This window comes from Lutjanus erythropterus, chromosome 13 (genome assembly GCF_056507025.1).
Source record: "Lutjanus erythropterus isolate fLutEry1 chromosome 13, fLutEry1.hap2, whole genome shotgun sequence".
Lineage (NCBI taxonomy): Eukaryota > Metazoa > Chordata > Actinopteri > Lutjaniformes > Lutjanidae > Lutjanus > Lutjanus erythropterus.
Genome location: NC_139329.1, coordinates 35,088,077 through 35,104,326, shown reverse-complemented (window position 1 = coordinate 35,104,326; position 16,250 = coordinate 35,088,077). Strand labels below are relative to the sequence as shown.

The 16,250-nt window shown below is 38.6% G+C and overlaps 2 protein-coding genes across 2 annotated transcripts; both read left to right on the top strand.

The window, feature by feature from the left end:
• Positions 1 to 445: 445 nt before the first annotated feature.
• LOC146316996 (E3 ubiquitin-protein ligase TRIM21-like) lies at positions 446 to 3,784 on the top strand. Its single transcript, XM_084735137.1, has 2 exons — positions 446 to 628; positions 2,129 to 3,784. Exon 2 carries the CDS (start codon positions 2,138 to 2,140, stop codon positions 3,782 to 3,784), a length of 1,647 nt encoding a protein of 548 aa, XP_084591263.1. The 5' UTR covers positions 446 to 628; positions 2,129 to 2,137.
• A 2,799-nt stretch (positions 3,785 to 6,583) lies between these two features.
• samm50 (SAMM50 sorting and assembly machinery component) lies at positions 6,584 to 14,673 on the top strand. The gene is made up of 15 exons (XM_084734838.1): positions 6,584 to 6,734; positions 8,632 to 8,742; positions 8,995 to 9,096; positions 9,188 to 9,275; positions 9,449 to 9,555; positions 10,077 to 10,207; positions 10,550 to 10,637; positions 11,027 to 11,155; positions 11,669 to 11,740; positions 12,008 to 12,094; positions 12,416 to 12,486; positions 13,138 to 13,205; positions 13,298 to 13,444; positions 13,629 to 13,770; positions 14,490 to 14,673. Exons 1-15 carry the CDS (start codon positions 6,714 to 6,716, stop codon positions 14,533 to 14,535), a joined length of 1,410 nt encoding a protein of 469 aa, XP_084590964.1. The 5' UTR covers positions 6,584 to 6,713; the 3' UTR covers positions 14,536 to 14,673.
• The last annotated feature ends 1,577 nt before the right edge of the window (positions 14,674 to 16,250 follow it).

Below are 16,250 nucleotides of genomic sequence, written 5' to 3'. Positions count from 1 at the left end.
AAAGCAAATAAAGATTTTATTGTGTCTTATGAAGTTATTTTGTTTGTTGTCCACTCGGTGTCTCTGCCTGCTTTCCCAACATACAAAGTTTGTCTACAACTCATATCTAACCACCTCAGCTCTGACTCTCTGCTCACTCTGAGATGTTTTTTTGCTTGAGACTTAACTCCACAAAGATTTGACCCAACATGAGCCTTAAAACAAAACATTTTGAGTGAAATTACAAAGTGAGCTGAACACTGGAGTGTTTGTAGGAGGACTGTAAAAGGAGAGTTTAAGCCTATTGATCAGATCATACAGTGTTTTCCTGAATATCTCGTGCTGACCTCTTCTACTTTGTTGTCTACTTGTAATTGTATGTTCTTTTGGCTGATTTCCATTGCTGAAAAAGACAAGGATAAACAAACGGTAGGTTGTGCTATGTCAATGTGTTTCCCTCACTTACAACTACACTGAGAGGAGGAGCAACACTGAAAGAGGACACACTCCAGTGTCACATGTTCTGCAATGAAAGTGAAAGTATGTCTCAGTGGTGGGACGGCTGCAGTTGAAACGAGTCTCTCTGTTTCTCTTGAAAGAAAAATCCAGGTTTTTCTTAACAAAACAGCAGAATCTTTGCCAAAAACTGGTGAGTACACTGCACTACAAAGACAAAATACACTAATTAGGTCAAAAGTGAGTAAAAACTAGAATCTGACTTTATTTTACATCTCTTTTACCACATAAAAATATTATGCCTTAAAGGTGTGTCATTCATTTTCAATGTAAATGCTGCAAACAGATGTAAAATCAAATCACACTGGCTGCAATCCAGCAACTTAAAGTGGGTTAAAATGAAGCAACACCTAGACTTAGTTTAAGGTAATTTATCTGCTTTTTCCAATCTCTACTTAAACTGAAAAATCTAGTTTGATAGTCCAACATCTTAGTAATAAAGTTTGTTATAACACACATATATGAGGCATCAGCTAAATCCAACTGTCAAAAATCCAAAAAAAGAAACACCAGTCCTGCTAAAAGCTAACTAGCCTAGCAAAGAGACCATGTAGACCTCTAAAGTCAGTGTTTATGGTTTCATTTATAAGTTGATTTGCAGTGAGAGTCAGCAAATTTGTGAGCTGATGATAATGAAGATGAGGACGACGAGAAAGAGAGACAAATTTTTAGTTATGGCTTTCTGTGGAGCAATGGCTGCCACTTCTGTGACTTCACAGAAACAGATTTCATCCAGAATTTCAGGATGTCAAGAGCTACATTTAACTACAACTGTCAGCACCTCCCCACGTGAGTTTTACTGTGAGACACTTCGGGTGAGTGAGTGACAGAAAAGCCCGGTGAATTCCAGTATGACTGTTCACAGTCATGTCACGTTGCAAAAACCAAACCTGTATCTGATTTATGACCACAGACAACAGTGATCCAAATCAGAATTGAAAAGAACAGTTTCTATGTGATTTGTGTAGTTCACATTGTCATAAAAAAAAAAACATCTGAGTCCCGTATGAGCAAAATGAAAATCACATTTGGGCCACTTTTTACCTGCATTATGAATGTTGCTTTAAATGCTCTTCGGATTATCCTACAATGTCTGATGTTATCTGACAATCTGTTTAATTACCAATAAAAGACATCTGTGTTTTGCAGATAGGAAGTCAAGTTAAGTCAGCTTGTTTAGTCCCAAAAAGTCTGCCAAACCACAAGTGGAGTATTGGAAATAAGTCTCAAAATGTAGCATTAACCAGAAACGGACTCTGGCAAGTTGGTACTAAGTGCTTGTTGACTCACTTAAGATCTGCTCTGGTCTCAAGCTAAACCATTTGTTTTGATTTGATTTATGTATTTCAAACATTTAAAAAATATATATAAAATATCTTGTAGAAAAAACATACAAAACAGAGACAAACTCACAAAATAATGAACAAACTTACAATGACAAACATGAATTAATATTTCATGTCCAAAGAGGAGTACAAAGAATCAACATGCCAAATGAACCAAATAAATAAATAATAATAGCAAAATAATTGAAAATGACTTCCAGATACCTACTGTTATGCACCTTTCATGTCTAATCAACACTGTTTAAATGACTGTTTTTATTTACTATGGTTTCACTTTTTGTCCTCAGAGTGTAGATATGTCTGCTGCCAGCTGTCAGCTATCTGAAGATCAGTTTCTGTGCTCCATCTGTCTGGATGTCTTCACTGATCCAGTCACCACACCATGTGGACACAACTTCTGTAAAACCTGCATCACTCAACACTGGAATATTAAAGTCCAGTTTCAGTGTCCAAACTGTAAAGAGGTTTTCTACACAAGACCTCAACTGAGGGTCAATACTTTCATCTCTGAGATGGCTGCTCAGTTCAGACAGTCAACTCAACAGAAAGCCAGCAGCAGCAGTTCAGAGCTACAAGCTGCCAAACCAGGAGAAGTTCCCTGTGACGTCTGCACTGGAACCAAACTGAAGGCCCTGAAGTCCTGCCTGGTGTGTCTGGTCTCCTACTGTGAGACTCACCTGGAGCCTCATCTGACAGCTTCACGTCTGAAAAAACATCAGCTGATCAACCCTGTGGAGAACCTGGAAGGCAGGATGTGTATGAAACATGATAAACTGCTGGAGCTGTTCTGTAAGACTGACCAGATGTGTGTCTGCATGCTCTGCACTGTTTTAGACCACAAGACACATGAGTTTGTTCCTCTGAAAGAAGAATATGAAGGAAAGAAGTCCAAGCTGGAGAAGACAGAGGCTGAAATTCAGCAGATGATCCAGAAGAGACGACTGAAGATTCAGGAGATCAAACACTCAGTGGAGCTCAGTGAGGAAGATGCAGACAGAGAGATAGCAGATGGAGTTCAGGTCTTCACCGCTCTGAAGGAGTCTGTTGAGAGAAGTCAGACCAAGTTCATCGACACGATCAAACAGAAGCAGAGAAAGACAGAGAAACAGGCTGAAGACTTCATCAAAGAGCTGGAACAGGAAATCTCTGAGCTGAAGAAGAGAAGCACTGATGTACAGCAGCTCTTACACTCTGAAGACCACCTCCACCTCCTCCAAAACTTCCAGTCCCTGAATGCTGCTCCACCCACCAAGGACTGGACAGAAGTCAGTATCCATCCAACTTCATATGAGGGGATTGTGAGGAAAGCTGTGAATCAGCTGGAGGAGACCCTCAGTAAACAGATGAAGAAGCTGCTCACTGAGGCTGAGCTGAAGAGGGTCCAGCAGTATGCAGTGGATCTGACCCTTGATCCTGATACAGCACATCCATATCTCATCCTGTCTGATGATGGAAAACAAGTTAAACATGGTGATGTAAAGAAGAATCTCCCAGACAACCCAGAGAGATTTAATTGTAGCGTTTTTGTCTTCACAAAACAGAGTTTCTCTTCAGGAAGGTTTTATTATGAGGTTCAGGTTAAAGGGAAGACTAAGTGGACTCTAGGAGTGGCCAGAGAGTCGATCAACAGGAAGGGAAACATCAAACTGTCTCCTCAGAATGGTTACTGGACAATATGGTTGAGGAATGAAAATGAGTACAAAGCTCTTGCCGGCCCTGATGTTTGTCTCTCTCTGAAGTCTCGGCTTGAGAAGGTGGGGGTGTTTGTGGATTATGAGGAGGGTCTGGTCTCCTTTTATGACGCTGATGCTGCAGCTCTCATCTACTCCTTTACTGGCTGCTCCTTCACTGGGAATCTCTACCCAGTCCTCAGTCCATCTCTTAATGATGGTGGTAAAAACTCTGCCCCTCTGATCATCTCTCCCGTCACTCACACTCAGTAGACATCAAAATGCATGTTTGATGTGTCACATTAATTGATATTATCAGATGTAGTCTAATAACTGCATTACCTGGTTTCAAGACTGTTAAAATCATCACAAAACAAAAAACACAAAAGTAAGAAGCATTTGCAGATTCCTTAAATGTCTGGGTGCCAAATTCAATTTTTTTATTATCTAATCAAGAAGTTTTGCATACTGACACAATTGACTGAAGAGCATTTTTTTTTAAAATAATACAGAAGTAAGTTGCTTTTCTCTCACATTTTTAAATAAACAAAAGCAGATCACAGTTTTTTATTGTGTTTGGCTTTGTCATTATATTTGTGGCTGAGATCAAAGCTGAAGAAACAGCTGATAGTGTTTCTAATGACCACCAAATCATGTGACTAAAAACACCATCAGTTGTTCTCAGACGAGCTCCAGTACCCCATCATGTCTGAGATAGTTTTTGGTGTAAGGTAATGTAGTTTTTTGTAAGGTTGGAGTTGTGTTTGAGCAGCTGATATGGACACTACTACTATACTTTGTAGAAAATAAGTGACATCTGAGGACACCTACTAGTGGAGTTCACAACAAACTGCAGCCCTTGGCAACATTTATTTATTTATTTTCTTATTTCTTATGGTGTCATTCTACTGCGGCTAGAGCTACTTTACGCATGCAAAGATGATCCTGTGCTGTATTTATAACACAAACTACCTGGGAAATTAAGTATTTTTAAAAAATAAATTAAAGTGATATTTGTATGTCTGTATTATAGCAAGCAAACTGTCTCAGCTGAAGTAATGCTGCTACCAGCGGAGTGTTTTCACTGGAGCGCCTGGTGTTTTCAGCTTGGAAAAAAACATTTTGGTTGACAGTGGGTCGTGGGAGGGGAGTCTGGATGCCTCCTTTAGGTAGAGTGAGACCAGGGACTAGTAGAGTCGACACACTGACACATCACCTCATGTCTCAGCAGCCGTGTCAGAGACCAGAGATAAACTGCAGGCTGTTCTGAGTGAGGAGTGGGCAAAGATCTCACGGGCAGTGACAGAAAAAGATGTTTTACCACCTCAAACAGAGCTCGATTTTTGAAATATTCTTGTCAAATTACACTGAATCCAAAGTCACTGCCTGTCTCCACTAGGTAGCGCTATGACTGTGTTCTGATTGTCACGTAGACGTGTGCAGGGTGAGACTCTTATCATACATGTGAAGTTTGGTGCTCATTGTATCATTTAATCCAGTTATAGCAATTTTGTGTTTCATGGCGAGTCATCAAAACTTGACGCCCCGCCGCAGCCACACTGATGAACACTGACCAAATCGTTTAATAACTTTTGATCACAAAGTAGTCTAAATGGCACAAACTGATTTTGAAGTCAATCAGATTTCTGGAGGAGTGCCTTAAAATATGACACATGTACAATGCCAAAATTGATCACGAAATTCAAATTGGCTGACCTCCTGTTGGGTTTAGCCACGAGATTCCCATCAACCAAACTCATAAATTCAGGCCTGGACTACTATTGAACATGTGAAGTTTCAGGCAGATTCAAACCTAAGTTAATGCAACTTCCTGTGTTTTGACGAAACATTGACCTTTGCTGTGCCATCAAGGCAATGCCATTATAATATAACATTAGCAAGGTCTTAAGGCCTTTCTGACCAGATTTGAGTGGGATATGCTCAACCTGCTTGGAGGAGCACATCAAAGTCTAAAACACAGCATTTCCTGTTGCCAGTAGGTGGCACTATGACTATTGCGGAACATTATCATGTGTTCAGGGTGGGACTGTAAACAAACGTGAAGTTTGGTGCAGATTGGATCATTTATACTAAAGTTAGAACAATTTCATGTTTCATGGTGAGACAACAAAATTGGGAATGTTATCAAACATGGGAAGTACGGTTGCAGATCTGATCATGTATACAAAATTTATAGCAATTGTGTGTTTCATGGCGAGATGTCAAAATTTCACAGCATGGCAATGCCCCCAAAAAATTCATGTTGTGGCGAGGTTGCCGCTGGCCAATAACTTAAATTAATTTGAAGTTAAACAGGCCAACTGGTACCTAGCTTGTGGATTTACAAAGCTCACGTTAACTGTAATTAGAACTTGCTATTATTAAACATGAACTAAACGGCTACATAAAAATACACCTGCTGACTATATCCATGAGAGGTCAGCTGATGCATTAAAATGTCAAAAAAGGAGTAATTTCATTAACTTAGCAGTGTGCTTGAGAAATCCTTAAAATGACTGGGCTTCAATCTGGAACTATTCAGTGTTTGGAACCATCTAATTGGACCCATCCTCTGCGCCATTAACCACGTGACGTTGCGCATGCGCAAAGGAGCCGCAGTAGAACGACGCCATATGAAGAAAATAAATAAACAAAAAGCAACGTAAATTTGACTTGTTATTTTGTTTTTGTTTCCTCGTTTGTCTGATTTTTCCTTTCAAGTAGAAGATGAGAAAACAAACGTCTTTGAAAAAAAAAATTGGTTGATACAGAAAAACAAATAAACGAAATTTTCACTCGTTTGTTGTTGTTGGTTTTTTTTAGTGTGCCAGACTGAATTGATTAATTGAATGAACCGATGATACACGGATTGGGGTCGTATTTTTGATAATACATGTAATAATAAAACGATATGATATAGTGTAATTTAATATAACAGTTATAGTATTAATAACACTAGAAATAATGTTATATATTTATATCTAGCTTTTCTTTTTTTTTTCTTTTTTTCTTCTCTTCTCGTTTTGCAGCGTTGAAGTATTGAACGCGCCTCCGCAGTGGGCGTGGTCAGGAAGTGACATGGCCGCCTCCTTATAGGGATCTCTTTCGCCTTGCTCCGGTTACTTGTAGGTTAAATTAGTTAGTCTTTTTCCGCGCAAAGTTTCGACCATATCTGCGGGGACAGCGCCCTACGAAGCTCAGCATGGGCACCGTCCATGCCAGGGTAAGAGACGGTGCTGTGGACGTGTTAGCTGTGACTTTGACCTCTCTGTTCGTTCAGTGGGTTATTATCTGTCAGAGCGGCTGCCGTGCTGAAAGAAGAAAAGGCCCACACTGTACATTCAACAAGGTCCAACAAGGCTCAGCCATTCAGCTCTGTGATAAGAAACTGTTTTTTAACGTCGCAATTAAACGTAAAGACGCTGTCTGGTGTGTATTTCGATGCAGATTACTGACAGTAATGACAGATGCTAGTGGCTCCTCCATTCACTGTAGTCATGCTGCAAGCAGGCAGCACACTTTGAAAACAGCTCGTGCTTACTACACTGTTGTTTACACCAACTTACTTATTTTCCTATCCAGTCATATTGTACAGAACTGTGCCAAGGATAACCTGCAAAAAATATAACCATAGTACACCAATCAATGTTACTGAAAGATAAATAATAAAAATAATGGAGTGTAAAGGAAATATAAAGCTTTGTATATTTACTTTAACCTCCAAGCAGCAGTGGTGGAAAGTAATTAAGTACCTGTGCTCAAGTACTGTACTTAAGTACAATTTTGGGGTATCTGTACTTTACTTTAGTATTTCCATGTTAGGTTAATTTATACTCATACTTTATTGCATTGAGGGAGTTACTGGCCCGATATTGGCCCAGCATAGTGATATCAGTCTTCATAGGCCGCATTTTACATGTATGTTTACATTTTATATATATGAACAGTTTTCTTTATTCAAGTTAGTTGTATTTGTTTTATTTTTATTTATAGTTATTGATAGTTTAGATAGATAGTTTAAAATAGCATGTGATAGCATCAACCATTATATCAATATTGGAAGTTTTTTACTTCCTAACACCGGTATTGTACTTTTACTCCTCTATGTTTATTTTACATTAATTACTTGGAAAGTTGCAGATTCAGTTTATTAATATAAAATATAAATCAACCAATAAATCATGATACATTATTATGGATTAAGCTTCTTGGTAATATATAAAGTGAATAAAATGAACTCCTACTTTACCAGCTGCAACATTAGTGATGCTTACACATTAATGCATCAAAGATTATAATCCAGTTACAGAATATATGTTACTCTGGAATGAAACATTTTTTTTTGGAGTACTTTTACTTAGCCAGGAAGCCAGACTTTTTTTTTTCATTTTTCTCTGGCAGGTATCTCACAGTTGTGGCTTATGTACTTTTACTTTAGCAACATTTTGAATGCTGGACTTTTAACATTATTTTTATACTGTGGTATTAGTACTTTTACTTAAGTAAAAAAAAAATCTGTTGGTAAGATAAATTAAAACAGGTGATTTGACTCTTTTTCACACTAATTTTATTTTACACTTCCCACTGACACACATTTTATCATTCATGTAGTCCCCTGCAACATCCCTCTGCATTATAGTGTGTTGATCTGAAGCAATTAATCACTTAATTGATAAGTCAGTTAAAAGGAGAAAATTAGTCTACAACTATTAATGTTTTTAGCAACAAACTGGTTTTAGCTACCAACATTGCGATGACATGAGGCTTTTCTGTTTTATATCATTGTAAATTTAATATTGGCTAGAAATCAAGTCATTTGAAGACATTATCTTGAATTGTGGGAAGCTTTGATTAACATTTCATTGTTTTTTCACATTTTATTGACCAAATAAGTAATCATTTAAATGGAATAATAATCTGCAAAGTAGGCGTTAGAAAAAATAGTTGTCATTTGCAACCCTGCTCATTTTGTGTCTTTATGAATCTCCAAAGTTTCCAGAAATATTTCTATGCCACTGTGTTCTCAGTGGTATCTACAGCCAAAATTAATTTATCAATTGGTAAAACCCGGTGTGACCTCTGATTATGATTCTAATTTTTGCTCATATTTTGTGTTGCAGAGCCTGGACCCTTTGCCCATGCAAGGGCCAGAGCTGGGAGTTCAAGCTGACGACATCGAGGCTCCAGAGATTGAACAGGAGCCAAAGCAAGAAGTTCTTGAAAACAAGGATGTAAGATTTGTTTTGATCCAGATGGTGACATTGGCATGACATACTGTAATAAATTAAATTATTGAAACAGTAAAATCTATAACACCACCTAGAAGTGCAACTTTGACTTAAAAATATTTTGTAGATGCAGGAAACGGCATCATATTATTTAATAATATACTCATGAATGTCTTTTCCATAAAATGAATATGTTGTATTTTGTTTTGGACGTTCTTAATGTTCCTCATGCCGTCTGTCTCTCCTCTTTTTCAGGTTGTAGTTCAACGAGTTCACATAGACGGGCTCGGAAGAACCAAAGAGGACCTGTTGAGTTATGAAATCTCCGATGTGTTCCGGGCAAAGAACTTGATCGATGTAGGTGCATGTTAATACAGCTGTACTAACGGATACTTGTTCAATTTATATTTGCGAGTAGCTTTGACACATGGTTCACCTTGTTGCGCAGGTGATGCGAAAGTCCCACGAGGCCCGACAGAAGCTTCTGCGTCTCGGTATCTTCAGAAGAGTGGAAGTTGTTATCGACACATCACGAGGTACTGAAAATCACGGCGCTGTCTTGGTATAAATGTATGTTTGCTCATCAGCACTTGGCTAAATGAGGTTAGAAATGATTGTTTATTAAGTGTAAATCACATTAGATAATCATCCCATTCTTTTAAACTAAACATAAAATAATGGCATTCTGTTTATTTCCTTTCATCTTTAGGTGAAGATGCTCTTCCAAATGGCCTTGATGTGACTTTTGAAGTCACTGAACTGAGACGGATGACAGGCAGCTACAACACCATGGTTGGAAACAATGAAGGAAGCATGGTGAGTGCTATGATGCATCATGTCACCATCCGTTTACTGATTTGTTCGTGAACACATTATCTGTTTACCCTGATTTCTCCACTGAGTTAGTAACCACAATATCCCCAGACTCCCTTTAAAAAATGGTGCAATTTTGAGAGTTGTTGAGTTCAGAGAAACTTTCTGAACTTTCTGAAAGGCTGTCTACAACAAATTCTTTACGTTATTTCTTTCTTTGTCAATACTGGCTACTACTGTTGGGTAGCTGGTGCAAAACAAGAATGTATTTGGTCTTTGTGAATGGAAATGATGTAGCTAAGTGTTTATTTGCGGTGAGCTGAGTGAGATCCAATCACCGGTAATCAGTCAAGAACATCTGGAGATGCATTTTAATGCCAGATGTGAACTAACATACTCATATCATCCATGATTCATGTTAATTCCAGGTATAAACAAGGCCACAGTGTCATACTTTTATTCATGTATTAGCCTCTAAACACAGAAGAAAAAAATCCCAATCACCTCATCCGCTCTAATTTCAGGTGCTGGGCCTGAAACTACCCAATGTATTTGGTCGAGCAGAGAAAATGACTTTCCAGTTCTCCTACGGCACCAAAGAGACATCCTACGGCTTGTCCTTCTTCAAACCCCAACCAGGACACTTCGAACGCAAGTAAGATATGAACAACGTCAGCAAATTCATTTGTTTTTACATCCAACCAGCTTGATATGATATGATATGTTATGCATGTGCATCTGCGGTATCTGCAGGAAGACTTATTTGTTTTATTTCAGTTATGCATTTCATATCATTGCCCTCATTTGCATGGTTGTGACATAAGGCACATAAGGTGACTGTACTGGTGCTTGAGCTTTAGATTTGGATCCACTACTGCGGAGGCAAATGCCTCAGCAATCCATGGAGTAACTACAGATGGATATAGTTCGTAATCGCAAAGGAATCCTCGCAGGATATTGACCCTCTTCTTCTTTCCTTTTCCTTTTTTAATTTCAGTATCTCACTCAACGTGTACAAAGTAACAGGCCAGTTTCCATGGAGTTCACTGAGGGAGACGGATCGAGGCGTCTCTGCAGAACTGAGCGTAAATACTAATTTCTATTTATCTGTTTTTTTGTTTTCACATTTTGTGCAATTAAAAATGTTGTTTGTAAAAAAAATTAATTAATTAATTCATTCATTTAGGTTGCATTTTAACATGAATGACAAAATAAACTAAAAAGAATAGCAACTGAAGGCATCAAAATCTTCTAGTCCAGTTCTGGAGTTGTTGTTCCTTAGAAACAAAAAGTCTTGCACTAACAAAGAGGCCTACCAGCAGACAACTGTCACGGACTATTATTTTTCCTGAATTGTAAGCAGACAACAGTTGCTATGTTACAAACAGTATATGATGTTCACTCACTTACTGCACGAGATCTGTTCAACTGAAAGTAATAATCTGGTGTCTGATTACTGATTTACCACTCGCAGTTCCCCTTGTGGAAGACCAGCCAAACCCTGAAGTGGGAGGGAGTGTGGAGAGAGCTGGGCTGTCTGGCTCGCACTGCCTCGTTTGCCGTCCGGGAGGAGAGCGGTCATTCCCTCAAGTCCTCACTTTCGGTATTTGTCACCTATTAACTTTAATACTTTGTTGATTTTTAGAGGCGCCTGTGGACAAAAGTGGTCGTATTTCCTCCACAGCAACCACAAAGTATAATGTCAAAAATAAAATTATAGAATTTAAAATCTCCTGTTTCATTTTAAGTGACTGGCATACTGTTTAAATGTAAACACAGGTTTGTTTCGTTTGATTTCAAAGAGAAACTAACCTGGTGGCAGCCATTAAGAATGTTATATAGAAATAGCTAATCTTCTGGCATATGGTGTTTTATTTGCTTATGAAGGTTATATAAAGGCAACAGGTTTCATAAGCAGTTAAAAACTTTGTGATAGCTTCAAGTCATGGTTTCAGAAGCTTTTTGCACAACAGATTTCAATAAATTTATTTGGGATAGTGAATGGTGGATGTGAATTATCTTGACTGGGGGGAAAGAATTATGATCCAATACAACAGTGTTTTAATAAACCAGTACTTAGCATTAGTTGTTTGAACGGTGACATTTTGTTTTACAGCATGCTATGGTCATCGACACCAGGAACTCCTCCATCCTGCCCAGGAAAGGTGGCCTGTTGAAGATCCATCAGGTTTGTCATTTGACACTGCTTTATTTGCCCGGGGCAAATCAAGTGCCATGTCGGGCAAGTAAATCTGGCAACTCACTTGCCTGACCGAGCATGTGGTAAAAAAATAATTAAACTATTAGAATATTTTTGATTTAAGTAATTTTTCATGCAAAAATGACAAAGTGTTATTTTCAGAGGCAAGTAAAATTTGAGTTTGACCTTTGTTTTTTCCAAACACTATATGAAAATAATATAGCTTCACCAGTGTTTTGTGTTGTGGTTGTGTAGGAACTTGCTGGTTACACTGGGGGAGATGCCAGTTTCCTGAAGGAAGACTTTGAGATCCAGCTCAACAAAACACTCTTCTGGGACTCGGTGAGATTCTACATTTTTACATTTCAGAAAGTTTCTCATCTAAAGACGCTTGAAGGGATATTTTGGACTATTTGAAGCTGAGTTGTATGAGGTACTCACCCGTAGTCAGCGTATTATCCACAGTAGATTGCTGTCTTTGTGCAAGCAGAGAGGAGTTTCTGTCCGGCTTCTTTCGTCCATAACTTTGGAGTAATCTTTCTTTAGACAGGCATACATTTTGTACTAAAAGGAACAGTTTGGTGTACTTGTTTGATCAATTTGTTGTTTCTGTCATGCTGCGTACAAGTCAACTTTACTAAACCCTTTGACTTTCTCCTTCAGGTCCTCTCTGCCTCGTTGTGGGGTGGTTTGCTCCTACCCATCGGAGACAAGCCAACAAGCATAGCAGACAGGTACTTAAAATACAGCACACTATCCCTGTCACCATTATCCACAAGACCAGAGGTTTTCTAGAGTTGGACACTATGGGTCCACCCTCAGACCAAATCGAGCTCAACCTGGTTTTTAAGTCTATATTTGTTTAAACTTACACACAAGTTCTGGAGTTATTAGGGTTTGCCTTTTTTTCTGTTATTTCTAAGCATATTTCTGGATGCTTCTTTGCAATGGACATAACAGATATTTTATTTATTCTCAGAATGTGTAAGTCACACTGAATCTGAAAAGAAGATTCTTGAATCACAGGTTGGACGAAGTGAAAATCAAACAGAGGAATGTTAGTTTATGTCAGAGCTTTACACAAATTCACTTTATTCTGTGGTCTTTCCTAGGAATTAAAAGTATTCAACATACAAATGCTTTAAAAGTCACCAGGATGCAGGAAAAGTCTCTGAAACTCCATTTTTTGTTATTGAAATCCTCCCTATTTTTGAGGTCGCAATGTTGACACATATGACTTAACTAGTATCACTGGTAACACCTGTGTTTAACCTACAGCTTCATATCAGTATGGCTGCTGTGAAAATGGTCTCTTAACTGTAGGGTTCTTTCTGCGTTCACAGAACTGTGTTATGTATTGTATATTTTGTTTGTCGACCTCTTAGGTTCTATCTCGGTGGTCCCACCAGTATCAGGGGATTCAGTATGTACAGTATGGGTCCACAGAGTGAAGGTGAGACATTAACTTGGCTGAGTTGCTTTGAAACCAGACTGAGGTTTGATGGTTTATTGAAAGGTTTTGTGCTGGTATTACTGGTATGGCAGGCGACTACCTGGGAGGAGAGGGTTACTGGGCTGGAGGCCTCCACCTCTACACTCCTCTACCCTTCAGACCGGGCAGGGGCGGCTTCGGTGACCTCTTCAGAACTCACTTCTTCCTCAATGCCGGAAACCTGTGTAACCTCAACTATGGTGAGCAGCTGGAAACAAAACGAGCACCAACATAATGACAGTTCAAAGTTCATGTTTTATGGACCAGGTGTTGATATTTGGTACTATTGGCTTTTGGAGATGCAGAGCTCGAACTGTTAATACAGGGTTTTGCAGATACCCTGATTTTCTGTCTGTCTGAGGTTGTGTTTTTGTTTTTGTTCAGGTGAAGGGCCAAAAGCACATTTGAAGAAACTGGCAGAATGCATCCGCTGGTCATACGGACTGGGCATTGTGCTGCGTTTGGGAAACATTGCCAGGCTGGAGCTGAATTACTGCATTCCTATGGGAGTCCAGAGTGGAGACAGGTAGGGCTGGCTGGGTTAACTATTTTTATGTGAGACCATTTAAACTTTCACCTATTAGATTTACTTTAATGCTTCTGGAAATGTGGCTTTAAATAGTAACAATGCATATGTAATATCAAAGTTGAGACTCTCATTAAACATCCACAAAATTCTGAGTGAAAAGTGATTCTCTGTGAAACTAGCACCACTGGTTAGTCTCGAGCACCCTCTAGTGGTACACTGACAGACTGTCCTGTAATATTTTTGTTTCAATATCAGCCTGCTACATAATTACGTGCATGCACGTAGCACATGCATATATCATCTGTGATTAGTTAGGTGCTATACTGTAACAGGAATGAAACACTGCCCTTGTACGAAGGCAGTGTGGCTGACAACAGTCAGCAGTAAATAATCTTTTTAGGAATAAACCTGCCGCCTATGTGAACTGTCCTGTGCTGTATAATGGTGGTACTAGGAGAGCCTCATCTTGAAATTACCTGTACAGATGAATCTCCTCAACTCATGTAATGTAACTCATATCTGTGTACGTGTGTCACTCTAAAAATCTCTTTCTATACAATCACGTATATACACATGATAACGTTACATACACATGTAGAGCACAATTTCAAGAGACATATCTTCCATGTCTAGTGTTTTTCAACATGCACCAGAAATAATCTGATTCTTGGTTTGCCTTGATACTGACTCTATCTGATTTTCTCTGGTCCTTGCAGGATATGTGACGGGGTCCAGTTTGGAGCAGGAATCAGATTCCTATGAAACCGCATTTCTCGGATCTAGAGCTTCCTTGTGTTTGAACAACACAGTTTTATGCCAGAAGCATTTACTTGGAAGGGGAAATTGCTTGTACAGAATTGTTGTTGCAACTAATAGTTCAATAAAAGTGTTTGCACTCACTTTCTGTTGTGATGTTTGTATCTTTTCTTATCTTAAGCTGCCAGAAGTTAAATAGAGTACTCTGAGTCAGATTTTACTCAGGTCGCACTACTGTGTATTGCATACAGTATGTCAAGTGAAAATGAAGAAATTGATAGTACATTTTTAAATAGAATTATATTATTTCAATCATAAGCAATTGAAAGGCAGTTTAAAACAGCTGTAAAAAAAAGATTAAATAACTGGCTAAGTCCTACAAAGTGGTATTTCTTTTAATCAGACTGTCTGTTTTGTCTTTCTGTCTGTCTGATCTTTCTTTTTAAAAAGAAAGAAGGTTCCTACCAGCGCTGAGCGCAGCCTCTCCCTGTTCAGTCTGTACCACAGACACACAGCTGCACTCCCAGTGTCCGAGGAGGAGAACAGAAAAGACTCTTCTGTGACTCAGAATAATAATAAAGCTCCCTGGGCTGCAGAAACTGAGGCGTGCATGTTGTGTCCATGGAAAGATTATTGTAAATTTGTCTAACGACCTTTCTAAGTTTGAGAGTTTTTTCCCCAAAAACATAACACAACTGAAGACACTGTAAGAAACGACCACAGATTTACAAGTGCTTCCTCTCCACTGTTTGAGATCTTCCTAAGTGTATTCAGTATAGTGTATTCTGTAGAAAATGCACTTAATTGCTATGATTGTTTTGTCAGGGCTGAATGCGGCCCTGGCTATGTGACACTTCTTGTCTTACTTTGTTTCTGTTTTAGCTTTTTTATTTATATCTTTTACTCTGAGCCCTATTGTCTTTTTAATTGGATTTCAGGAGTCCTCCTTCATCACCAGCATCATCATGTTGTTATAATTCTTATTGAAGTTGTTCCTTTCCATTCTTCCATTTGACAAGCTTTCAGTTTATCTACACACTCTGTCAAATGACTCAAAATACTAATTTTATTATTTCTTTTAGTGTTGATATAATTAGGACCAGTCCTTCTGCAAACAGTCCACAGAAAGACAGACACTGACATGGACCAAAGTCCAAAAGGTGAAGTGTATTAAAAGGGGGGAAATGGCAAATAAATTATAATTACATGTGAGTACTCAGAATAATCAGGCCATAACTGAACGCTGTAAAGAAAAAGGAGACTGAAACTGATGTTGTTAAATTTATTTCTTCAGCTATGATCATGATCTGCAGACTACAGGTAACCTACAGGTGATCTAACAGGATGTTCGTGTCTCCTCCTCTAGTCTCTCGTACGTCTGTTGAAAACTGTCCGACTTGACTGCAGCTTCTTGTCTCCACTTCCTGCTGCGGCCTCCTGATCTCGTCTACTCTCAAGGAGAGGCGCAGTTCATCTTGAACGTACCTAATGCCAAAAATGATAGGGCACAGTTTCAGGTTGAACATATTTATGTCATCCCTAAAATTCTTGAAGAAATGCTTTGCACGATGAAACATATATGATTTTAAAAGAAACCTCTCTAATATTATTAGTAATAAAGTATTTGTAAGGCAAAAGACCAAACTTTTATCCATGAAAAAGCATTTTTTTTGTATGTCACTTAAACATAGCGGCAAACTGAGTATGTTTACTGCGCACCA

Bases quoted from the DNA above. Each gene is read 5' to 3' on its own strand.
- LOC146316996 (XM_084735137.1), top strand. From the start codon at position 2,138: ATGTCTGCTGCCAGCTGTCAGCTATCTGAAGATCAGTTTCTGTGCTCC.
- samm50 (XM_084734838.1), top strand. From the start codon at position 6,714: ATGGGCACCGTCCATGCCAGG. The intron at 11,741-12,007 runs GTTTGTCATTTG...GTGGTTGTGTAG, and splicing joins GCCTGTTGAAGATCCATCAG to GAACTTGCTGGTTACACTGG. The intron at 12,095-12,415 runs GTGAGATTCTAC...TTTCTCCTTCAG, and splicing joins AAACACTCTTCTGGGACTCG to GTCCTCTCTGCCTCGTTGTG.